This window comes from Hippopotamus amphibius, chromosome 12 (genome assembly GCF_030028045.1).
Source record: "Hippopotamus amphibius kiboko isolate mHipAmp2 chromosome 12, mHipAmp2.hap2, whole genome shotgun sequence".
Classification (NCBI taxonomy): Eukaryota; Metazoa; Chordata; class Mammalia; order Artiodactyla; family Hippopotamidae; genus Hippopotamus; species Hippopotamus amphibius.
The window spans coordinates 88,448,569-88,476,057 of record NC_080197.1 but is presented as its reverse complement, the minus strand read 5'-3'; the positions used below and the strand labels follow the sequence as shown (position 1 = coordinate 88,476,057).

At 38.2% G+C, this 27,489-nt stretch overlaps 2 protein-coding genes across 2 annotated transcripts; both read left to right on the top strand.

Annotated features, from left to right (window-relative positions):
- Positions 1-12,446: 12,446 nt before the first annotated feature.
- On the top strand, positions 12,447-13,403 carry LOC130833552 (olfactory receptor 8S1-like). The gene has a single exon (XM_057703295.1). It carries the CDS (start codon positions 12,447-12,449, stop codon positions 13,401-13,403), a length of 957 nt encoding a protein of 318 aa, XP_057559278.1.
- Positions 13,404-24,452: 11,049 nt separating this feature from the next.
- Positions 24,453-25,388, top strand: LOC130834094 (olfactory receptor 8S1-like). Its single transcript, XM_057704172.1, has one exon. The coding sequence runs from the start codon at positions 24,453-24,455 to the stop codon at positions 25,386-25,388; it is 936 nt and encodes a 311-aa protein (XP_057560155.1).
- Positions 25,389-27,489: the final 2,101 nt, after the last annotated feature.

Sequence of the window (27,489 nt, the reverse complement as noted above, 5' to 3'; positions counted from 1 at the left end):
AACTCTAAAAGCCTATCCTATGTTCTAATACCCTTTCACCTCCCCCACTCAATAAGTAGCCTCCATTCTCTCCTGTTGTTGGATGATTCACCTTGGTAACTCAGATAACCTAAAATAGGGAATCTCTCACACATATATCCACCAACCAGATAAGTGAAGGATAAGAAAAGAGGATGAGAATGTACAGAGAGGTAAACTCACTAGAAACATGTGGTTGCTCCCTTTCCTTGGGTATCAATTGGCAAAAGAGATGATAGGTTTTTAAATTCATAACTCTTCTCATTCATATATTTTATCATTGTCTTGTTCTTAGTGAATGATACATGAAATTTTATACACTTTATGTCTACATTACAATTACTCCTCTACAATTTTGATAAATAATTCCATTTTCTTGTAATTTGTCAATTTCATAAAAGTATTTAATATTATTGTTTCTCCAATTATAAAACAATGCACTTTTATTTTGAAAAATATGAAAAAAAATTTAAAAGGATAAAAAGTCAACATTACACATAATTCTAAAATGTTGCCTGTGGCTCTTTCTTTGGTATCCAGGAAGATAAAAAAATAAAAATATTCTACTCCTTGGATACATATAGAAATATTTGCAGATATGTGTCCAAACATAGCTTAATACACACATGTATATTTTTTTTGCTCTGTCACTCAAAGGGCCTAAAATTAACAACACCCCATTAGCAAAGAGCTAAATAACTCAGTGCCCAGTGCTTGGTTTCTAATATCATTCTACAATAAAAGGAACCAGGGATACATGGAGAATTGACTGATTCCAAGGCTGGGGCAGAGAGAATACAATATGAGCCTGAAGCACCTTGTGTGACAGAAAGTAAAGAAGTACTAAACAAAACACCCATGATGGTGGGATTACATAAAAAGGACACAGAAGTCAAATGAAAGAGTTCTCAAAGACTAAGCATGGAAAAATTTGAGGAAAAAAATGAATAAAATAGTATTATATTATAGCAAAAAGTACAAAATATTTTGTTTGCAAGCAGCCTCTAGGGGAACCTGCCCCATCCTCCAGTGGGATGGCATTAGCATCTGGCACCCCAAGCCACAAAGACAGCCCCATGGAGACACAGTCCCACCCCCACCAGGCAAGCATCAGCTTTACACACCCTGGGGTACAACAGACAGCCACATGGGGACATGGCCCCACCCACAAGTGGGTTGGCAGCATCCCCCCAGAGTCATGTAGCCAATCTCACTGGAAACATACCCTGCCCTCTAACTGTTCCACAACCACTATATGAGACACAACTTTAATGCCAACCAAGCCAGGAGCCTGCCCCACCCTCTGAGTGCACCTAGAGTATTCAGCCCTGCCACAACAGAAGGGCACACACACCCCACATGGGGGACAACCCTAGAACATACAGTTCTGGTGATCAAAGAGGAGTGTGCTGCTGAGCACCATAGGACATCTCCTACATAAGGCCACTTCTCTAAGATCAGGGAAGATAAATAACTGACCTAAGATGTAGAAGTAAACACAGAGAATTAAGCAAAATGAAGAAACAGAGGACTATGTTCCAAGTGAAGGAAAAAGACAAAACTTCAGAGAAATAACTAAATAAAATGGAGATTAGCAATCTACCCAATAAGGAGTTTAAGGTAATAATCATAAAGATTCTCATTGAACTGAAGAGAAGAATGGATTAGAACAGTGGGAATTTCAACAAAGAGTTAGAAAATGCAAAGAAGTAACAAACAGATAAAAAAAATTATATATAACAAATAAAAAAAATCACTATAAGGAATCAACAGGAGATTATATCTTAGAAAGAAACAAATCAGCAATTAGGAAGACAGAGTAGGGGGAATCACCCGAGATGAGGCAAAGAAAGAAAGAATTTTTTTTAAAATGAGGGTACTATAAGAGACCTATGGGACAACATCAGGTATACTAAATATAGCATGATAGGGGTCCCAGAAGGAGAAGAGAGAGACAAAGAGGCAGAGAACATATTTATAGACATAATAGCTGAAAAATTCTCTAATCTGGGAAAGGAAATGGACCTCCAGGTCCAGGAAGGACAGAAAGTTCCAAACAGGATCAACACAAAGAGGACCACACAAAGACACATTGTAATTAAAATGGTAAAAAATTAAAGATAAACAGAGAATCTTGAAAGCAGCAAGACAAAAGCAACTAGTTACATACAAGGGAATTCCCATAAGATTACCAGCTGACTTTTTAGCAGAAACATTGCAGGCCAGAAGTTAGTGACATGATATATTCAAAATGATAAAAGAAAAATACCTACAACCAGAATATGCACCCATTAAGTCTACCATTCAGATTTTAAGAAGAGATAGTTTTATAGACAAGCAAAAACTGAAAGAGTTCAGCACCACTAAATCAGCTTTATAAGAAATGTTAAAGGGACTTTTCTAAGTGGAAAAGACCACAACTAGAAATATAAAAATTACAAAATGAAAATCCTCACTAGTAAAGGTAAACATACACCAAAGTGATCTACTGATCAACAACTTACAAACTTATAGGAAGGGTAAGAAGACAAAAGTAGTAAAATCATCTATATCCCTAATGGGTAGTTAAGGATACACACACAAAAAAGATGTAAAATATGACATCAAGATATCAAACATTGTTGTGGGGAATGAAAAGGAATAGTTGTTAGAATGCATTCAAACTTAAGATACCATCAACTTAAAATAATTGTGTGTGTGTGTGTATATATACACACATATATATATACACACATAATTTTATACACACACACACACACACACACATATATATAGTTATATATGAACCTTGTGGTAACCACAAACCAAAAACATATAATAGATACACACAGAAAAAAAGAAAAGGCATTCACACATAACACTAAATAGTCATCAAATCACAAGGGAAGAAAGCAAAAGAAGCATAAGAAATAAAAAAGAACTAAAAAAGCAATCTGAAAACAGCTAACAAAATAGCAATAATACCTATCAATAGTTACATTAAATGTAAATCAACGAAATGCTCCAATCGAAAGATATAGAGTGGCTGAATGGATAAAATAACAAGGCCCACATATATGCTGCCTACAAGAGAATCACTTAAGATTTAAAAACACAGACTAAAAGTGAGAGGATGGAAAGAGGAATTCCATGCAAATGGAATTGAAAATTAAGCTGCAGTTAGCAACACTCATATTAGGCAAAGACTTTTGGAGAAACCATCCAGACAGAAATTCAATAGAAAACACTGGCCTTAAATGACACATTAGATCAGATGTACTTAATAGATATATATAGAACATTTCAACCAAGAGCAACAGAATACGTATTCTTTTCAAGAGCACATGGAACATTCTCTAGGATAGATCACATGTTAGGCCACACACAATTCTCAATAAATTTAAGGAGATTGAAATCGCATCAAATATCTTTTCTGATCACAACAGTATAGGAAAAAAACGCAAAAAACACAAATATATGGAGGCTAAACAACCAATGGTCCATGTAAGAAATCAAAGAGGAAATAAAAAAATACCTGCAGACAAATGAAAATGGACACACGAGAATCAAAATCTATAGGACTCAGCAAAAGCTATTCTAAGAGGGAAGTTTGTAGCAATACAAGCCTACCTCAGAAAACAGGAAAAAATCTCAGATAAACAACCTAACCTTATACCTAAAGGAACTAGAAAAAGGACAGGCAAAACCCAAAGTTAGTAGGAAGGAAAAAAATCATAAAAATCAGAGCACAAATAAATGAAACAGAGAATAAAAGAACAATAGAAAAGATCGATGAAACTAAAAGCTGGTTCTTCAAAAAAATATTAATAAACATTTATCTAAATTCACCAAGAAAAAAGAGAGGGCCCAAATAAATAAAAAAGAAGTGACACCAACACCACAGAAATACAAAGGATTATAAGAGATTACTATGAATAATTATATGCCAATAAAATAGACAACCTAGAAGAACTGGATAAATTCCTAGAAATGGATACTCTCCCAAGACGGGATAAGGAATATATAGAAAATATGAACAGACTGTTTTCCAGTAATGACACTGAATCATTAAGTTTTAAAACTCCCAACAAACAAAAGTCCAGGACCAGACAGCTTCACAGGTGAATTCTAGCAAATATTTAAGAAGATTTAACACCTATCTTTCTCAAGGTACAGGCCAATATCCCTGAGGAACATAGATGCAAAACTCTTCAACAAAATATTAGCAAACCAAATACAAAAACACATTAAAAGGGTCAGACACCATGATCAAGTGAGATTCCAGGGGTGCAAGGATGGTTCAGTATCCCCAAATCAATCAGTGTGATATAGCCTATTAAGAACTGAATAAAAATCTTTTAAAAATTCCAATAGATGCAGAAAAGCTTTCAACAAAATTCAACATCCATTTATGATAAACTGTCTCAACAAAATGGATGTAGAGGAAACATACCTCAACACAATACAGGCCATTTATGACAAACCCACAGCCAACATCATACTCAACAGTGAAAAGCTGAAAGCATTTCCTCTAAGATCAGGAAGAAGACAAGGTTGCCGACTCTTGACACTTATATTTAACATAGTATTGGAAGTCCTGGCCACAGCAATCATACACAATAAATAATAAATGAATAAATAAAGATGGAATCCAAATTGAAAAGGAAGTAGAACTGTCATTGCAGGTAGATGACATGATACCATATATTAAAAAACCTAACATTATTCCCAAAGACTATTAAAACTTATAAAGGAATTCAGTAAAGGTGCAGAATACGAAATTAATATACAGAAATCTGTTGCTCAATATTTTTAAAAAAATTTTAAATGCTCAGAACTGAATAGACATTTTCCAAAGAGGAAAAGCAGATGACCAACAGACACATGAAAAGATGTTCAACATCACTAATTACCAGTGAAATGCATATCAAAACCACAATGAGATATCACCTCACACCTGTTAGAATGGGTATTATTAAAAAGACAACAAACAAGTGTTGCTGAGGATATGGAAAAAGGGAACCCTTTACATTGTTGGTGGGAATGTAATTTGAAAAGCAATTATGGAAAACAGTATGGAGGCTCCTCAAAAAATTAGAAATATAACACCACATGATCTTAGCAATTCCACTTCTGGGTATATATCCAAAAGAAATAAAATTAGTATCTTGAAGAGATATCTGCACTCCCATATTCTTTACAGCATTATTCACAATAGCAAAGATGGAAAAAACCTAAATGTCCATCAGTGGGTGAATGGATAAAGAAGATGTGGTGTCTATGTATATGTATACCTGTATCTCTATCTCTATCTATATATAAAGGAATATACACCATGAGGAAGAAAGGATATAATGACACTTGCAACAACTTGGGTGAACTTAGAGGATATTATGCTAAGTGAAATTAGCCAGACAGAGAAAGACAAATATTTTATAATCTCACAAATATGTGGAATCAAAAAAAAAAAAGTTGAACTTATAGAAACAGAGTAGAATAGCAGTTACCAAGCAGAGGGGTGAGGGAGATGAAGAGATGCTGGTCAAAGAGTACAAGCCTTCAATTATAAGATGACTAAGCTCTGGGGAATCTAATGCACAGCATTATATTCTAACTATAGTTAGTACTTGAAATACGCTGAGAGTAGACCGCAAGTATTTTCACACACATACGTATATATGCAAAAAATGATAACTATGTGAAGTGATGAGTGTGTTCATTACCTGATTGTGGTATCCATTTCACAAAGTATGTATATGTCAAATCATCACATTGTACATTTTAAATATATAAAATTTTAGTTTTTCAACTATCACTCAATAAAGCTGAAAATGGAGGGAGAGAGGGAAGGAAGAAGGGAGGAAAAGAAAAACCACCAGATACCCAGGAGTTCTCACCCAAGGATCCCCAGTAAGATTTCAAAATCAAGATAAAAAGCCAACATCTGAGGGAATTTCCTGTGGTTCTGAGACAGGCTGGGACCTGGGGCCCTTTGCTACATTGCTGCAATGCTTGCACCTAAAGGAACCTCTCCTCAAGCAACAAAATACAAAGAAACTATATGGGACTAAAAATAACTGCATGCATATGCAGTTGGGGCAAATTATGGACAAAAAGATGCAAAAGATTGAAAAATTCACCTGCCACTTTTGAAGAGCCCAGAGCAAATCAGGGTACTGTTCATGCCCCCTGCATACACCACCACTTAAGCCTCCCTCTGCCCTGACCCCTGGACACATCCCTACCCACACCCCATATAGGGAACAAGCTGGACCCCTCAGGGAACAAGTGAGAAAGGGAATCTGTTGCTTGTTCTTGCTGCCCCCTGCTCTAGCAGGGGCCCCAATAAAGCCTTGCCTGAATTTCTTGTCTGACCTCTAGTCAATTTCTATTGATGGGGGAAGGCCAAGACTCCTGGTCAGTATCAGGATATATGTGCAATTGTCTTCCTCTTGTTTAAAATAACTCGCTCTGCTATCAATGTCTCTCCACCACATTGCTTAAGGGATACAATAATTGTGCAGTACTTTATCCTGCTCAATATGTTTTCATATCCATTATGTTGTTAGAGCTTCACAGCAACCCAGAAAGGATACAGATCAGGTGTCTGCCTGTGTCCACGATGAAGAGGTAAGTAGTAGAAGGAGAGAAAGCACTGTAGCTTCCCAGGACATGGAAGGGGAAGGATGGTAGTTTTGTGTCTCCCATCACAACCCTTAACTCCTCATCCTGCCTCTACTTCTCTCCTTCCAGCCGCTATTAAACTTTGAGACACTGCTCAAATCTAGCACCTGACTCATGGAAGACTTAGTCAACAAGCATACCAAAGACTTCCTCAAAAGAGCTTGGCTAAGAAACTTCTAGAATGACAGTGGCCAAGATCCTTAAAAACAAATAAAAATATAAGAGATATTGGTTAATTTGGGGGAGGAAGGCATACAAAAGGTATGTGGGTGTGGTTCTGGGCTGTTGTATGCTCTAGTTCTTGGCTGGATATGTTCCAGTTGTGATAGTTCATTGTACTGTATGAACCCTTAAGATTTGTGCACTTTTCTGTGTCAAGGTTATGGGTTCTATGGAAGTGAGCATTTCTTGAAGGCACAGATAGCTTTCTAATTCCATGCTTTCCTTTTCCTCTGTGTCTCTCGGTGTTTTACATTCTTTTTTCTCTCCTCTTCTAGGGTGAATCACCCCACTTGTTAAAATTGTCCTGTAGCAAATGTTGGTAAATGATGTGCCTTGTGGTGGTGATTAAGTCAAACCAAACACATTTGTCACTGAAGAGATGGTCTCCAGCCCTTTATCTGGAAAATATAAGTGAATACTAATGGGGTGAACACTGTAAATGCCAGTTTTTTCTTTCACTAAGGTGTGGGCTAAAGTATGAGAGGGTTAACTTCTCTAAGTTTAAAATACAAACAGAATTGTTAAAATACAACCTAAGTCTTCCAAAGAATTTAGCTCAGGTGATTGCATCTTCACTCCCACCAAAGAAGAATGAACACAAATATTCTTATTAACATGGTACAATCGGTACTTTAACTCCAAACTTACTATGCTAGCTACTTGCATGAGAACTTATCAATGGATTTCATATTGAATTTGGCTCAGTTTTCACTTCCCAGAAACATTGGTTACATCCCTGCCCTCAAGCCACAATCATTATCAAATAGCAGTTATCAAGATTTGGACAGAAGTGATAAAGGGCTCTGAGAAATTTTGTTAATTGACTCAAAAAGTAGATGTGTGATGTAAAAGTTGATGATATTGTAAATGGAAGTGATGAGTTTGAATAAATTCGTTTCACAGGAAAAACAAAAACAAAAAACTTCCCTAATTAACTCATGTAATTTTGGCTTCAGGCTTTAACTCCAGGGAATAAAAGGCATTGGTCCCTCTTACTCTTAGTTCTCAGGCTCAGCCCACCAATCAACTTACTGTTTGAGCTATATCTGCTTTTCTGAGAAGTTAGAGCTGAGATTCACTCTCCTGCCCATTAGGTTGAGCACAGGATTTATAATCATAGAGGAAACTAAATAAGGAGATGCCCTGTAGCTGGGCCTGAGAGCATCTGAGAGAAATCTCTCACCAAATTCCACTTACTGAGGACTCGAGAATCTTTTCACTGTTTCCAGTGGAGATGTGGGTGACAAAGACTTCAGGACTGTCTAGATCTAAGACGTTGTCTTGCTGCCCTTATTGTGACTCCCAACCGGAAAAATAAAAGCTGTTGATTTTCCTAGAATTACTTTACTGAAGTATTGGTTCTTACAACCCCAGACAAGTTCTGCTACCTGGAAATGGCCAGGGCTACAAAACGTCTTCTGTACCAGGACAATGTAGGAGCATGGTAATATTTTCTATGCTTTTTCTGAAAGTGTTTCCCAAATTTTTTCCCTGCACTTTACAGTTTTATTACATCTCCTTGTCAGACCTTCTCTCTCTCAATCTCTACGACATCTCTTTTCACTTTCTCACTTTACTTTACAACATAATAGAGAGTAAACCTTTGCATCTTGAAACTCCCTAAACTGTGTATTTCTTAGTATGTTCCAGTGGGCTTTTGTCCTCACGTTCTCTGATTAGCTAATGAGGAGGTCCGTGTTTACTCAGTGAATAATGTTAATCATTGGGAAAAGGGACACCTTGAATTTTGACAGAAAATATTTTTACCCTAAGGTATGCCTCATTTTCCCAGGTCCTCAATCCTATATGTGCACAGAATTCATTTTTCTGCTATTATTACCCTTTCCCAATCTGATCTCTGATCCCTGCTAAAATAATTAAAGAACAGTGGGAGATCTATTTATAAAAATTCACTCTGGTCACCAGGTCCCTCCTGAAAGAACTAGATCATTTTAGCTTCCTCTCCTCCTAACCTCACTGATCTATCCATTAATTAATTTAAGACCTCAACATTTTCTGAGTAAGTACACCAAGACAAGTATCAGACAGCTACTGAATTAAGTCTCATATTCTGATTATTGGGCCTTAACTACTAGTCGCATTGGAATCACTGATGGGCTCATCAGGCCTAAAGACATGATACTGGATAACTGTTTCAATGTGCAACCCTTTCCAAAATTGTTTGATTTTACTTTAGACACATACTCACTTCAGTAAAAGCAATCTCCAATGTTGAAATTTCAGTAGAAAGGAAGATGGTGATTATTTATGATGATACTTGAATTCAAGTCTATATTTTACTTAAGATAGTTTTTGGGGGGAAAAGTGTGGAATGCTGAAATGAATTTTTGTTTTCATTTTGTGTGCAGTTCCAGGAAATTTGGTAAGGTAAACAGTTTTGGGGGAATCCCTCAGGCTTCCCTTGCTAGTTCTACCTTCTTAGGAATTATCTCATGACCTCCCTACTCTCACACCCATTTTTTAGATCTAGAACCACTCACTCAAACTTTGAGCTGAATTGAATTCACTGTGTTTCTTCTTGGAGGTAAGTGAGAAGATCTTGGTATCAGTAATTCGCTATTTTTTTAAAGATTAACATACAAATATTGTCCTTCCTTAAAAGAAGGTATCATTAGTAAAAAGTTCTATGCTTGGGGCCTGAAGAGAGATGGGTCATGAAATCACATACTGTAGCTGCCTCACTGATATATTGTGGTACTTCCATTTTAGGATAAAAGGTTTCAGGTTTTGGATCCATAATCAACAGCTTCTCTTAATAATCTCTGAAGATGTTAGTGTTCTCAGGCTAGGAACTGGTCCCTATGGTCAGGTCTATATTATAGAGTAAATCTGGAAGAACTGGACCAACTTCTATAACAATTGTGATATTAAATCCCAAATTCTTAAAAATTTTCACATTCTTGAAAAGAATGACTTTTGTTCACTGTATTATTTTGTTAGCACAAAATTCAGAGAAGTTCTTTACTTTCAAAAGTATTTTACAGACTCAGAGATAAAACTGACTTTTGCAGGTTCTTCATTGCTGAATCTTCACTATTTGGGGCCAACCCCTTGGACGACAGATCACACACTCATAGGTAATTCAGATATACACATCCTAAATAAGGGCTCAGAGTTCGGGAGTTATGTGAGTCCTTGATAGGCACATTGGCAGGGGTAGGATGGGACACAATAGCAAGTTCAAGAACTGGGAAATTTACCTTCTGAGCAGGATCATATCTTTTACTGCAAGTCTTGCAAGACAGACCAAGGTTAGATTTGTCTGGTAGACAACAAAGCTTGAGATCCCAGGAACAATCCAGAGTTCAAGGGGCAGATCGGAGTTACTCTAGCAGATAGCAAAGCAGACATGAGGGCCCCAGGAAGGCCTGAATCTGAATGTACAACCACATGTCAGGGTTCTATCTGATGATGAGAAAACAGGCTAGATGGACTGGTCACACCTAGATAATGGAGAATAGTCTCTCAGGTAGGTGCAATCACCCAACAATTCAACAAAAATACAATGCAGACTGTCTTCAACTGCATGTACAACACAGTGCCTTAGAGTGAACAGACTCAAAAATATGTATTAAATAATTTGATGGATGGATAGATGAATGGATGTTGCAAGTTAAGCAAAGTGTGGGGTGACCCTCTGAAGCAGGGATCTGTAGGTGTTGGTGATTTCAGAAGGAGCTAAGCCTTCTGTCAGTCTATTATAGCAAAAGGAGATAAGCAGTCCATCTCCTCCCTTTCTCTCCTAATTTCAGTTCCCCTTAATGCTTTTCCCTTGACTACAACTTAAAGTTGACCTCTGGGCTTGGAAATAATCACCAAGAGTTTGTGTTACATAATCTGTCCAATTTTCTTAATTTTGTCTTTATTTAACAATAATTGTTTGCAGGTCCATTATATATTGATCAGTGTGTGTGGTGTGTGATTAAAGGCATAGAAAGTAACAGCCTAATTCCTGCCTTGTCACTGTAGAAACTGCACTCTCATTGTAGAGATAAGAAATGACACACACATCACTAAATGATAAAGAAAGATAGTAATACAGATGGAGGCCAAACTTACAGTGTATTGATGAATTGTTACACATCAAAGGGAAGCAGACAAGTTTTTAAGTCCCTGGACTAGAATGAGGTAAATTAGTCTTGAATTTGCTTATCTATCTTTATTTTCCTCATCTGAAAAAAAATGGGGTTAATGATTTCCACAGAGATTTCTGTGAGAAACGAGAAAGAACTGATCGAAGAACTCATGGAACAGGTGATAAATGAGGGGATTTCAAAGTAAATAAGTTGTCAATCAATTACTAGCACCACAAAATATATGAGCCTGAATCAAGTCAGAGAAAACAGGAAGGCTCATGGGGTGATCAGAAACCAGCAAAGCTATCTGGCCCCAGCAGTGGGGCATCTAGAGAAACCATGGGTGGTCAGTGCTTTTAAATCCAGCTAAGGAGTTTGGCTTGTTCTCTAAGCAAGTGGTATAGTAGAAAAGTCCTTGTCTTACAACCAAATGAAGCAGATTCAAACCCTTGTTCAAAAAACGGATCAGTGTGGGGATCTAGGCAAGTTGTATAATATTTGGGCTTAAATTTTCTCACCTGTGGAATGAGTTCAGTCCCTTCTCTCACCATTCCAAATACACATACACATACACCACAGTAGAAAATGTGTGAAAGTCATTTGTACTAGATAAACTGCTACACAAACACAGCATGCTACCGTTAAATCAGTTAATGAACCATCAGAGGGTTTTGAATAAGGCAGTAAAGATCAGGTAATAAAGGTGAGCAGAGATCTGCACCAGCCTATCCAGGATGTCTGCTGGAATCCCTAAAAGATGAGCAGTGCTGTGGAATACAAGGGCCCAGACGAAGGAGCTGGTAATAATATACTCATAGGGCAGTTCTCCAGTAGGCCTGTGTAGTTGATGATACCCTCACATTTTGTCCTTGTTAGGAAAAGTCCAGTGGGGCAGATGCAGAGTTCACAGGTGGCACAGCAGAAAGCCAGGGGAGAAGATTCCATGAAACCATTGCTGGTAGATACGAGAGCTTTGAAATGAAGATCATACCAGGCAGGAAGGACTAGACAATTACCCTTGAACATCACAGAAGTTAGGGGCAGCAACCACTCCCACACCCTCCCCCCAGTCAAAAATCTGAGTACTGCTATCTCTGCCTCAAAAACACTGGCATTGATAAATGACACATCCAAGGGCAGGAAGATAAAACGGTTTGGATTAAATCGGAACTCAAATACTAGTTCTTTTGATTTCACGTATTGTGATCTTTAATCTAACACAAATCTTTTCCTCACACTTAGTTAATTTAAAGATCTGTAAAATGAAAACAGAAGTACGATATTCATTGAAAAACTCAGTAAGTGGACTATCACAGTTCAAACCCGTGTTGTTCAAGGATCAACGCTGTAAAGAAAGAGAACAGAGCAATACTTTCTGGAAACTGCTGTAGAAAGAAGAGATTTCAGTCCTCTTCCTAAGTTTTCTCTAAAGAACAGTGACTATAAATGGCCTCAGGGAATCACGGCAGCATTAAGGAGTTCATCCTCCTCGGGCTGTCTGCCGACCCCCACATCCAGGCTCTGCTCTTTATTCTGTTCCTGATGATTTATCTTCTGACTCTTCTGGGAAACCTGCTAATGATACTTGTGATCCATACAGATTCTAACCTCCATACACCCATGTACTTCTTCCTGAGCCATCTCTCCTTCCAAGACCTCATCTATTCTTCAGTCACTGTACCCAAGATGCTTGAGAACCTCCTGTCTCAGAGGAAAGCCATCTCAGTAGACAGCTGCCTGGCTCAGGTCTTCTTTGTGTTTGCCACTACAGGGATTGAGGCCTGTCTGCTCTCAGTGATGGCCTATGACCGCTATGCTGCCATCTGCCACCCTCTGCTCTATGGACACGTGATGAGGAAAGAGCTGTGTGTGAGGTTGGTGTGGGGCTCTTGGGTCGTGGCGTTTCTGGATGCATTCATCAACATCCTCCTGGCTTTGAATTTGGATTTCTGTGAGGTCCAAACCATCCACCACTACTCCTGTGAGTTGCCTTCCCTCTTCCCCCTCTCCTGCTCTGATGTCTCCACCAATGCTGCAATGCTGCTCTGCTCTGCCCTTCTGCATGCCATTGGGACATGCCTCCTGATCTTCTTCTCCTATGCCCGCATTGTCTCCACCATCCTGAACATCAGCTCCACCACAGGCAGAAGCAAGGCCTTCTCCACCTGCTCCTCCCACCTCACTGCAGTGATCCTGTTCTATGGCTCAGCCATTCTTCGCTATCTCATGCCAACCTCAGGTTCACCTCTGGAGTTGATCCTCTCTATACAGTACAGTGTAATCACTCCCCTGGTGAATCCTCTCATCTATAGTTTGAAGAACAAAGAGGTGAAAGCAGCTCTGAGAAGAACAATTCTAAAATATTTACAATGGCACAGAGAGCATAGAAAAGATATACCATGAAAGAAACAGAAGAGAACTGCAACAAGAAATCTAATGATTGACATTAAGAACTTCCTGATTTCCTATTTTGTCACATGTTGCCGTGTGCATTGCTGATTCTCCCTTCTTAAAAATTATCAAAGAAAGTGCTAGGAGCCGTTTTGCTTGCCAGAGCTCAGAATCAATCCTTCTCAGAGACAGAGCATGAGTCAGAAAACTCTCTTGGTTTGATAGATTTAGTTAATGACATGTCAATTTATGATTCACATTTTTGAAAATCATTCAAATTGGGACAGACCCTGAAATATTTTTTGTCCTCAATTTTGTATTTGAATTAATGTGTTAGGAAAAAAAACAAACTTCCTAGGAATAAAAAATCCTGGGTCTCTGAAGAAGGAAAAACAAAGAGTTGGGCTTTTCGGGGTGGAGGAAAGGATGATGGTGGGGGTAATGTCTCCGGAGACAGGCATAAATAGATAGATATGGTCAATGGATGGGAGTTGCAGTTTATCAGGTATGCTCATTCTCTATTGCAGCCATGATAAATTATCACAAATTTAGCAAATTAAAAAATAACACCCTTTAATTACCTTACAGTTCTCGAGGTCAAAAGTTTGGATAGACTCCACTGGGTTCTCTGTTTAGCATCTCACAAGACTGAAATCAAGGTGTTGGCTGGGCTTGACTCTTACTTAGAGGCTCTGGGGAAGAATCTGCTTCTGAGCTCATTCAGGTTCTTGACAGAATTCAGTTCCTTGAAACTGTAGGTCTGAAGACCCCAATTCTTTGCTGCCTCTGGGCTAAGGATCGATCTCTGCTGACAGAAGTCCCTTCACTTCTTAGATGGCAATCTCCATTTTCAAAACAGCCAGCATGTGTGGAGTACATCTCATGTGATAAATCTCTCTCCTTCCCCCCTGGAGATAATGCTCTGCTTTAAAAGGGCTCCCTTGATTAGATTAGGCCCACTTGTATAATCTCGTATTTTAAGGTCAACTGATTTGGGACTCTAATTACATCTACAAAATACCTTCACAGCAGTTTCTAGATTAGTGTTTGATAACCAGAGTGGGAATCTTGAGGGACTATCTTTACAATTCTTCCTTTCACACCAAGTACATTTATAAATGTGACACTATTACTACAAAAATAGCATAAAAGGGATTAAAGCCAGAGTGATGTGGAGGGGAGACAAGAGAGATGTGGAAAGGGAAAGGGCTCAATAAAAGCAAATAGTGTTAAATAGCATTGGGGAAGGAATCCCTCTAGAAAGGGAAGTGAGTAAACAACTGTCAAATGCAGAACTTCCATTTGTCCTAGAATCTAAGAAATCCACTGCACCAATGCTTGGGACTAATGGTGAAGACAAACCTCTGTTCTGGACTTTACAGTGAAACAAAATATAGAAATATGCTCCTACATAAAGCCTGTGATAACTTCTTTCAAATTTGGGGTGGGGAGGGCCTTAAGAGTGCTGGGAAGCCCCACGGTCTTTCTCTTTCTCCACAGCTCTCACTTTGTGTCTCTGTGCCCACCGGGGACCCTCAAATTACCTTTGTAAGAGGGAAGAACCTTTGTACTCTACTACAAGTTAATCATTAAAGGCATGTTGCCTATAAGCTCAAATTACACATAATGGCCCATCTCTAGGAACCCTGCCTCCCAGGTAATGAGCATTAAGCTAAAATACCTTTGTTTAGCTCACAGGAAATATCCTAACCAGGTCCATCTGTGAATGACTACAGGGAGGAAGAAATTAACACATCCCCTCAGGAGGCTGACCGGAACCAGGAAATGTCTGACTTTACTCCCTCCCCTTACAGTATAAAAGGAGCCTGAATTCTCACTCAGGCAAGACGGTTCTTTGGGACACAAGCCCACCATCTTCTCAGTCTGCTGTCTTTATGAGTAAAGTCATTACTCCTTGCCCCAACTCATCCCTCAATTATTGGCCTGTCATTCAGCAAAGAGTATGAGCTTGGACTTGGTAACACCTGCAGAAGTCCTGACTGTTCATCTAAAAGATGTTTGCCTAAAAGTCATTTTGCCAATTATCAATTCTCCTTGTAAAAAAATTTTCTCTATAATTATCCAACTTTTGATTTTCATATAAGATAAACTTGTTTTGGCCCATTTTAACATTTTGTTTCATTTTCAATCTATGTTCCTATTTTGATCCTTTGGGGGGATTTTGACCAATTTATCTTACTTGCATTGGCACATTTTAACAAGTTTTATCAAACATGCAGTATTCGTTTGTAATTCACTAAACCTTATTGAAGATTCTCATCTTCTTTTGCTATTTTTCTATATTTTACTTTGTATGAAACAAAACGCCAACTCGGTTTTTGTTCCTAATTTGTCACTATATTTTTTTCTACTAATTAACAGCAAGAATAAAAATATGTGATGGATATGTTAAAACATTTAAAATTTGATGCACTTTATTTTTCATTTTTTTAAATTATAACCATTGAATCATATTTTATTAATTAGCACTAATTGACATTTTCTGTGTAAATATTTAAATAACAAAATATTAAAAGTAGATCAACTACCTAAATGACTAACACAGAAATAATTATATTTTTATTCTTCTAAATTTGTTCTACAGAAAAATGTTTTTGCATGCATTCTTTGATACATTCATCAACACTATCATTATACCAAAAATGGTATCATAAATATTTCCCTTTACTTCCAATTTTCAAAAACCTAATTTTCAATTATTATCGTGTCATTGAGTACACACCCCAAATCTGATGTAAAAATTCCACTATATTAGACATATTTTCAGCCTTTTACCATAATACCAGTTTCTTTCTCTATTCATTTCTCATGTTTTTACAAATTGTACATAGGGGAGAGTTGTGCTGTGATAAGCAACAATGCATTAACCAATTTTGAGCATGACGTTTTCTCTATTTAGGATTATTCTCAGAGTCTAAATAACCGGATCCATGGTTATGAACACCATTAGAGTTCTTGATACTGGTCTATTAAATAAGACAGGACTGAAACCCTCTAAGTAGTAAATCCAACATGTTCATGAATTTTGTTCTTAACTACAGCATGTGATAGAAGAAAGAGGCTCCAATTACCCTGTTCTGCCTTAAGAAATGAATATCAAAAACTCATAATCACTTTCAAAAACAGAATGTCACTCTAAATTTTATTTCCAAGGCAACGTACCGCTAAATAAAACAGCCTATTGAAATTACTGCCTTTTAGAGATTAAACGCTCATGATGTATGCATGTGGTTACATAGCAACGTCTCAAGTTCTGCAGTGTTACAAGGACACATTTCACATAGAATAGTATCTGCTTTTCTGCAGCTGGAAGGTAGGCATTTTCTGCTTTTCATCTTGCTGAGATTTTTCTGACAAGCAATTGGAAGGCCTGGAGTTTTTAAAGGCAAGTGTTGAAATTACTTTAGTTAAAGCCAAAAATGGGATCACTTACAAAATGAATATGAGCCATGCAATATTATAGTAGTGTCACTCTGTAGGTAGCACATCTTATATTTGAATCTGCATGGTATCTCATCTCTTGCACACATGATTTTCTTTTCCACTATGCACTAGCATTTAAAATCTGCGTTAGAGAGTTTGTAATTCACCTTTTTAGGTTACAAATTATACAACATTCAAAAATATTATTGCTAAATATGAAATATATTTCTAGAATTACTTCAAATCCTTTCCCCTAAATTCTCATGCACGTGTGCTCTATGTTTTCCATATACTACCACTGGTCAGCTTCTTTTTGGATGTGCTTTATCACTGAGGACAAATGCTTTGTCAGGAATATAGACTGAGTACCCTTGTTGTTAATATCCCTAACCCCGCCTCGGTTAACAAATGTAAAATCTAGAGCCATATGAATGTATAGGACTATATTTCTAATGACCAATAGCTCTCAGCAGTAACAGATTAGGAGAATGTTCAGGTAGTTGCTGATTTGTTCTAAAGAGTTAACCAAGTCTTTCAGCTCTGCAATAGGACATGTAACCTCATTTCATGGAAACTTTATTTCCCCAAATCAATATGCTTCATTCATGCCAGGGATAGTGGAACCTACCCTTCTGTGAAAGTTAGTAAATAATGGGTGACAGCCTCCCATATTGCAAAAGCCACACCAACTGTGTGACAACCATCGGTATGCATAGGTTCCACAAATGAAAAAGGTGCCTCTATAACTTATCATACCTTCTTCCGTAAAGATGCAAATTTCATCCAGACATACAGTGGTATAAAATCATACCTGATTCAGGTGACTGAATGATTTGGGTGGCTGAAAGAGGTGACTGATTCTCCTCTTTGTTTTCATGTTCCAGGGTATGGGTTACACAACCAAGATAGGAATGAAAATCTATGGCCTTTTAAGCAGCCACCAAGGGAACACCAAAGATGATCTAGGTGGAAAAGGCACCTTCTCATTCTGCAAAGTTTCTGAAATAGGGCTTGATTTTGGAGAAGAGTGACAGGTGTACGAGCAAATACAAATTAAAAATAAGAGGCTTATTTCTCCCTGTGAAAATAAAGGGGACTCCTCCCCCTACCCTCTTCTTAGAGCGTTTACTGTGAAAAAATTGTAAATTCTTTCTCTGACTCTTTAAAATGCATGCAGATCTTTTAAAAAGCTAAACCAGCCTCTTACCAGCTTTATGATGCAGGAATATGTTTCTCAAGGACCTGGAAGCCATCTCTTTGACCTACAGTCATCAAGGAAGCAAGTGAATGCAATATGTGCCTCCCTTCAAAACTGTCAGAAAGGTGTGAGAAGTTTATTTTTCCTTTAAATAAAGCCAATTAGCAAACAGAGATGGCCACCTCAATTACCAGGTAAATATGAGATGAACTATGAGAAGCAAATGGTGCTGTTAAATTCTCTTACTTGGTGACTAGTTAGTTATCTCAAGAACATGTATGTAATGAGTTCTATCTGCTTGGCTATATAAAAAAGTGAGACTTTCTGTATGGCCTCTTAGCAGATTTTCTTTTATCACATTCTGGTTTAGTAACTATTTAACAATAAAAGTGTTTTCTTTTTCTTCTACCTTTGTGGAGAAGTTTTCTGGATTGGGAGATTTCGTTTTTAATTATATTTCTCCAATACAGGCAAATGAGTTCCCACAGGAAATGGTCAACTGACAGTAAATATGCTTGAGTACTGGAAATCATCAGCCTTGCCTGAATTATTCTCCAAAACAACAATATTTTATAACAGCCTCAGCAGAAGGCAACATAGGACCACTTAAGGAACCTTTAGGTGACTACTTCTTATCTTGCAGTTCACAAAAGCACAATGAGAGTCAATATGTTAACAGAATTTTGAAGAGGATATACACTTAGGTATTTCTGCATAAAATGCAAAGAAGCATGTTTCATTACCTTATTTTGAAAATAATCTTCACATCCGAAATCATTTTCTCTAAGGCACCATACCACACTCCTCTAGGACACCAAATTTATTTTTATTAGTAAAATCTGTATATGTGTACATGAAGAATATATATTTTAGTGAGTGCTAAATATGTGTTTAATATTATAACTGTAAAAAATAACTGTACCAAATAATATATTTAAATGACAATTATTTGTTGTAAAACTCTAGTCTTTTAAAAGACTTTTGTCTAATATACTGTAAGACAATATTTGTAATACATTGCTTGATTTTATACCTTAATTTGGATATTATGAAAGACAAATCTGTTTATAAGTAGGTGAGAATGTAGCAACTAAACAAGGGGATTGTGTTGTGACTATGTTCTTTATTTTCTCTCTGTCTCTTTTTGAATTCTGGCCTTCAGAAGTTCTCAAGATTAAAAGAAGAAAGATTGCTAAATAATTCCCTAAATACTGTATGAATCCACGGGTTCCAGAGTCAACTAGGGTATCTACACTTATAGGAAGGAAAACTATCTTTTTCCTCTGCCCTTTTAAATTCATGACTAGGACCGCTATACCAAAAGACAGATTAACAAGAGAAAAGCATACAAATTTATATGTTTTACGTGACATGGAAGCCTTCATAAGGAAATGAAGACAGGAAGAAATAGGTAAACCCAAGCGATTTTTTTTCAGCTATATTGAGATCTAATTGACATATAGCACTGTGTAAGCTTAAAGCTTACACCATATTGATAACACAGACGTTGCTATATGATTACTACCACAGTGTTAGCTAACATTTCCAGTAATGGGGAAATGTTGATTGAGGGTACAGACCTGAGTGTTTTTATGGAAAGACTGAAAAGTCATGGAAAGATGTCACAGGACAAAGGTGAGCTAGGCGTAGTAAACTGCAAGGGGAGGAATGTGATTAGCAAGGCCAGTGCGTTCAGATTCCTCTCTGTGTGCCTTCATCTTTGGAGATAAGGATGACCCTCTCTTCCAGGAGGGCACCTCTCACATGAGGGTTTTATGATCTTCTTCAAAGAAAATCAGGAGGTCCTTCCTGCACACAGCATTTCTCAAATTCCTTCAGTGTGAATAACCAATATGGCACATGCTATATTTTGGGATAGAGTTCTCATCCTAGGCCATAGCTTCAACACAGAAGTTCCAAAAGACCATACTTAATGGAATCACCTGAGGCTCTTGCAAATTTCAACTTGTCTAGTTAATGAGTTTCAAATTGGGCTTCAAGCTGTGACTCCAGAGAATAATGGGCATTGGCCAATGTCCTACATCTAAAACTAATGTAATATTGTAAGTCAATTATACTTTTTCTTTTTTTTAAGACATTGGCTCCTTCATCTTCTGGGACGCCAGGTTCAGCCAGCCAATTGCTGACTGCCTAATCTATATGTACCCTTCTGAAGGGTTATATGTGAGAGTCACTCACTTCACAGGTTCTCCTTTGACCGTATTTAGAATCAGAGAGGAACTTAAATAAATAGATGCCTATGTGGTTGAACCTGAGACCACTGGAGAGAAGCTCCTCACACCTTTTGTTGAGGATTTGATAGTCTTTCCGTGTATTTTGTAGAATAGAGAGGCAGGATCGATTCAGAACTAAGAGGATGAGTGTCTTGAAGCTTCTGCCTTTAAGAAGATACTGTGGGGTATCAGTTTTCTGCTTTCACTATGACTTACAACCAGAAAAAAAGGACTTCTTACATTTTCTGTAATAGGCTACAGAAAAACTGAATCCCAATGGCATAGAGACCATCACAGTCCATATGAGATCCCACCATGAAAAGACTAGAGCGACCAGAAATCTGAGTCATAAAAAGCCTGGAACTTGGTAAGGTCCACTATGATTGCTCTGAAGTTTCTCATCTCTTTTTCCTGGTCCCTGTCTTTCCCTAAACTAATTCACCCTTCTTATTCTGCCTTCTTATTAACTTTCTATCTGCTGGAGACTGAGCTCCCTGACCTAGGAATCACATTTTCCACACAGTGGGGCCTTTGTGCTCCTAGCCTCAATAAGGTATGCTGAGTTTGGGGATCAGGCACATCTTGCATCCTGGGTTCAAACTCTGCACTGGCCTGGGCTCTAGTCGTTTAATGAAACCCGGGACCAGCAGGTGGAAGCATAAAGGTCATGATGGGTGGGGAGAGCATACCAGAGTAGATAGTTGAGAGCAGAGAGTACACCAGTGCCGATCAGAGTAGACCAGAGAATATACCAGTGTAAATAGTAGATAATGGTAACTCAGAGGAAACCCTCTTCTTCTAGGATGCCAAACTACATATACTATAAAAAGTTGAATTTTTTGCTATTACTTGACCCCAACAAATAGTGATAATGTGAAGCACATAGAGAGAGGGGCAGAAGTCTGAACAAGTTTGAGGGAAAATATCCTTTCAGTTTCCTCCAACTTTCATCCCTTCCCCAGTCCAGGTGCCTGTCTAGACACCTATGGTCTTTCTACCACTTTACACGGAGTACTCAGTTCCTACTCCATCCCACCTGCATATGGTCATACAGAATACTCCCACATTCAGTGAATAGAGGAAATATTGAGCCTCTCTCCATCTCATTCTCAACTATCCATCAACCCTAGTATTTATGAAAGTATCTAACATTTTAAAAAATTAAATACATGTAAGGGCAACAAGATTTTAGGTACTTCATGTTATATGTTACAGACCTTCCTTTCCAAGGAATGACCTAGAAACCTGTCCTCTTGGATAGAGTATGACAAAGCATGTCGCATGCCATGTTCCTGAGCCCAAATCCAACTCTAACTCTTACAATCTCTATGACCTTGAGAAAGTTACCTAACTTTTCTGTGGCTCAGTTCCTCATCCATAAAAAGGTCTGTGTCAAGACTATTTTACAAACAAATAGAATACAATACTCAGCCTGCCTCCTGCCCCACTGCTGAGTCACATAGGCTCTCCTACCAGGACCAAAGCTTTCCAGATTTGGATCCTTAAATAACAATTCCCTAATATCTTCTGCAGAGGCTGGCATGTTCTTTGGTGCAGAGTTAGAAACACTGTGACTTACTTCTGTTCAAGTAAATAAAAGCACAAGGACTGGAAATCTGGCTACTTTTTCAGGATTTAACTTGCTATACGTCCTTTGGAAAACAACATCATACTCTGTGGTGTGAGGACAAAGGTAGAGAAAAAAGGGCAGACTAACAAGTCAAAGGGACTGGTCAGAAGACTGTGTGAAGTTACCAAGTGAGGGAGGTTTTATGAAGAGGCACAACCTGAGTGTACAGTCCCATAATGAATTTCAAAATGAACATGAGGAAAAAGTCTAGAAAGAGAAGTTGTCTGGACAAGAGTGACTTAAAGTCTAGGAGAAAAAAGTATATGCATATAACAGTTCAACATAAGTATATACAAGGCTGTTTTCCTCTTTAAGCCTAGCATTACCTGACATATAACAGGCAATTCATGTATGAGTGGTTGGGGTTACGAATGAAGAGATGGAAGAATGATCAAAAAATAAATAAATGTAGAGATGAATAAATTAACAGAAAGGATGTATTTAAGAATGAATGAATAAACAAAATAAATTAATGTCCAGAAAAAAAATGAATGACCAAGTGAATGTTATGGGCTTCAACAGCCTTTCTGACATAGTCTGAAATGGCCTAGTAGGCATTAGATATGTTAAGTTCACTACCAGCCACTCAAAATTGAGACAATCTATACATGCACATGCAAACACATACATACACATGTTCCATTCTTTGCTTCCTACTTTATTGTCTTCTTAGTGCTTAATCCTTATCAGGCTTACGGTTCTGCAGACTTTCCCAAAGAACATTAGCTAAACAGTCAACCCAGTTCACTTCATGACTTCCTTTTTTCATTCAACATATTTGTGATGGAAAACCCATCATATGTGTTTTTCACTGGGCCAAGTGTTATGGTATGGACATACAAAGTAATTTAGAGCATAATCACTCTCTTCAAGGAACTGTAATATTATTGTTTGGGGGGGAAAAAAGAAAAGAAGGAAATGTGCCATAAACACTCTAACCACGAACTGCTAAAGCAAGATAGTGATTCAGCAACCGTAAGAATGAAGAGAGATTCTTGTGGTGGGTGAGCTAATGAATTAGCACAGAGTATGTCTGTTGAGGTTCTCCCAGAACAGATACTCAGGTATCAATAGAAGTAGTATTGTATGAGATTGGGGGAGAGGGGAAAGAAGCCCGTGAAAGATAAAGAGGAAGGAAATAGAACTGGGCTAGAAAAGCCTTCAGACCATGATCAGATATGACACTGGTAACAGGAAAGAGGGAAAGAAAGCAGAATCATCTAGGGAGAGCTTCAGACTACAATACATATCTGACAAGGTTTCATCCAACCCAGTGTGGGCTCTGGAGCAATGATTGCCCCTTAGAGAAGGTGGAAATGGCCAAAATGTAGTATCTAAGGTATGCTTGGTCACTGACTGCCTGAGAAGAGTTTGGCCTCTGTTAAACCTGCAGTTAACGTCAAAGCATCAACTGGATGCTGTCAGCAAGCTCAGCATATTCAGCTGAACGCTAAGTTCTTTAAGGTACACCCAATTGGAGCACCTCAATGGCTGCCACAAGAGGAGAGCCAGCATCTTTAAGAAATACATAAGAAAATGGGAGGCAGAAGTACCAGATGAGAACACAAAAATGAAAACACAGGTTAAATCCTGGTGGAGTCACTTATTCACTCTGGTAAGACAAGATATTCACACACTTCTCATTCTACATTTGAAAAATTAGGACATAATGATCTACCCAGAATGTTTTGTGAAATTAAATGAGAAAATGATAATTTTTTAATTGAAATATGACACATAACATTTTATTAGCTTCAAGTATACAACATAATGATTTGATATTTGTGTATATTGCAAAACAATCACCAAATGAAGGCCAAGCCTTAAATGAAAGTCACTGTATGGAAGAAAGACTTTGGGTCTTGAGGTCTTCTAGAATCTAGGCATATAGATTGGGGACTTGAACAAGTTATGTAATTTATGATACTCAAATTTATAATTTGCAGAAGATATCAAGCAATATCCTCCTTATCCTTTCTCTCCATAACCAAAATTCAGATTTTCTCTCTTTTTCTCTCTCTCATCTTTTAATCTTGTCCCAGAGAGTCAAATTGACAATATATGTTAATCTGTAGTGTCAATGGTAAAAAGCTAAAGAAAGATACAATTATATTATCAAGCAGTTACAGATCCTCGGAGGGTTTTGAAATGGAGGAAGGACAGATTGGATGGAACACAGAGGAGAGAAGACAAATGTTGAAATAGCCCCCTAGCAACTGCCACAGTTTACAAAACGTGCATAGAATATTGCTGACAAAGCAATGCCCAGTTGAAGGAGATAGAATAAATTAGTCATAAACAAGGTCTGCACAAATTAGCAAATTTCTTCAGTGTCTTTAAAGCAGAATAGCAGCTATATGGAAAAATCATAGTGAGTTTGAAACAGAACACTAGCAGGGAAAGCAAAGATTATAGACATTTGATAAGGGCATATGTAAAATCCAAATAATTAGGAGTAAGTACATAAAAGTGGATCCCTTCCTCCATAATTGGGTGTAGTAAAGAGAAGTTTCACGTACATTCCTATGTTCATTTCTAGGAAACATCCTTTTTAAATGGCCTTGAGGAACCATAGCACCATCACTGAGTTCATCCTCCTCGGGCTGTCTGCTGACCCCAAAGTCCAGATACTGCTCTTTGTTCTCTTCACGGGGATTTACCTCCTGACCATGATGGGGAACCTGCTGATGCTGCTGGTGATCAGAGCTGACTCCCACCTCCACACACCCATGTACTTCTTTCTGAGTCACCTCTCTTTCCTGGATCTTTGCTTCTCTTCAGTCACAGTGCCCAAGCTTCTGGAGAACCTCTTGTCTGAAAAGAAACTCATTTCAAAAGAGGGCTGCCTGACTCAAGCCTTCTTTGTGTTTGACATTGGAGGAACAGAAATCTTCCTGCTCTCAGTGATGGCCTATGACCGCTATGCTGCCATCTGCCACCCTCTGCTCTATGGCCAGGTGATGAGCAGCCAGCTCTGTGTGAATCTGACGTGGGCTTCATGGGGCCTGGGTTTTCTGGATGCAGTCATCAACATCCCCCTGGCTGTGAACTTGGACTTCTGTGAGGCTCATATCATCCCCCACTATAGCTGTGAACTGCCCTCTCTCTTCCCTTTGTCCTGCTCTGATATCTCCACCAATGTCACTGTCCTAGTAGGCGCCACACTGCTACATGGCTTTGGTACATTCTTCCTGATCTTCTTCTCTTACACACGCATTGTCTCCACCATCCTGAGCATCAGCTCCACCACAGGCAGAAGCAAGGCCTTCTCCACCTGCTCCTCCCACCTCACTGCAGTGAGCCTCTTCTATGCCTCAGCTTTCCTCCGTCATCTCATGCCAACCTCAGGTTCACCTCCAGAGCTGATCTTCTCCATACAGTATAGTGTGGTCACCCCCCTAGTGAATCCCCTCATCTATAGCCTGAAAAACGAAGGAGTAAAGGCAGCTTTGAGAAGAACCCTGGGGAAATGTTTGCAGTGGTACATGTAGCAAGCTATAAAGAGATGATAAACTAGGAAAGAACTACAGGCTTCAGGATATCTGGTGAGTTAACACTAAAATCTTCCTGATGGCCCTCTGTTTTAGATGCTGAAATATGCCACAGAAAAGCATAAGAAAGAGGCACAATGATACTTTGAAGGTGGGGTCAGGATGGGAGAGGATGGTTCAGATTCAATACTGCTAAAAGGCACATCAATGGAAATATAATCATCTTGGCCAAAAGTTGTATTTAATCATAATTTATTTCTCTATCATTTCATTGATATTGAGTAAAATTGTGTGTGTATTGAATTATCTTTTTAGAATTAAATGTATAGAGAGGCAATGAAGAACATAAGATTTCACCAAAAGTGTTAAATCTCAGGGAAAGAAAAGTTATTGATTTGGGGCCCATAGAGGGGTTTGAGCTCTGAATGGGAAGCCTTGCAGATCGACAAAAGTGCTAAAAGTTCTGCCCAGAGTGATTATCAGTTGAGTGACTTGGGTGATGCCAAGAACTCTGTTCTTCTATTACTTGACAGTTGGAACTTGAGGGGGAATGTTGCTCATTCCAGGGAAACCCAAGAAAATTTAGCCCTCTCCAAAAGCTCACCTGCTTTCAGCACTGTTTTTTCCAGCTAGCCTACTTGGAGAATGCAAGAGTTTTTAGTCTTCCTTTTCATTATTTTAGCAAGAGTTTATGAAATATGTAATATGTGTTATAAGACACACCAAATTTGTATTTTCTGAGAATTTTTACATACTACTTATGATTCTCCTCAAAAATTCATTGTGTTTTAAAGTATGATAACTTGCACTTATCCAATGCTATTTTCTGTACAGCAATAATGAGAATTATTATATATACCATTATAGTCATGTATATGATTAATAGATGAAAACACTTTTAAGTTCCATTTTACTTTATTTTTCCACATGTGAGATATATATACTGAATCATGTACTAATGAATAACACATCTGTATTTCTAATTTTTTAGTTATAATAAGAAAGCACATAAGTTAAAAGATGATGATTTTCAAAAAATAATTTCAGCATCCAAAGTAAGGTATATTTTTTTTCTAATACCTTCTGTACATAGAGATTCTAACACAATCCATTTACTGAGCAGTCCCAACTCCGTGACATATATACATGAAACTGTTTTGGGTTTCTTTCCCCCAGTCATTTAATTCAACTGGGCTGTGTAATCTCTATTTCTTATTGTTTAAAGAGATATTAAGCAGATCCTTAATGTACTGATCACTGTGCTTAATAAATGTGCATTCTAATTTAAGATATGTATCCTAATTTAATTGAGGTCTCACTGCTCTCTTTCTTCAAATGCAGGTGTGAGCTGAGATCAACTATTTTAAGAGGCCTAATATGGCCCAGAGACATCCCCTCTACCACCCTTCAAGACCCAATTCCTCCAATTTTGGAGACAAAAAACAGACAGTAGGAACAGAACAAGTGACTTCCTATAATTAGCCATGTTGTTATTTTCTCACTGTTGATTGTCACTGTTTACTCATTCGCAATGGCTGACCCAAAAAATGACCTCAGGGCAGCAGTTGTACAAACATTAGCTCTGGAGGAGGCATGTGGTAGTTCTTTGGAAGATTCTGTTGATTCTCCTCACTGCACAGTCCCCTGACCTAGAAGGCTTGACTCCTATTCACACTCTTGTATCCCACCTCTTCTCCAATACCAGCAGCACCCCATATCCTCTTGCTTCAGAAAAACTTCACCCATAAACCTCCTTGAATGTGACAGTTGTGTGAGTCCAAAGCCAGGTCTCTATCAAGATGACCAGTTGACTCCCCCCAGGAAATTCACACATCCTTGCCCTGCAAAATAGGGGGTAAGCAGGCTGCTGTTTTTCTACCACCCCACCTTCCATCCTGTGGATTTTCCAGTTCTTCTCTTCCTGGTCCAGAGAGGCATAGGGGAAAGATCAGAAAGTCTACTGCTAAAGCAGAAGCCCAAAAGAGAAATGAGAACTGCCTCTTGCTTGCAGCCGTCTTCTGTTAATGTGAGTGCTTCTCTTAGGACCCCATTCATTTGGATTCTACAAAAAGAAAGCAACACTTCCTTCCCCATGGGAAGA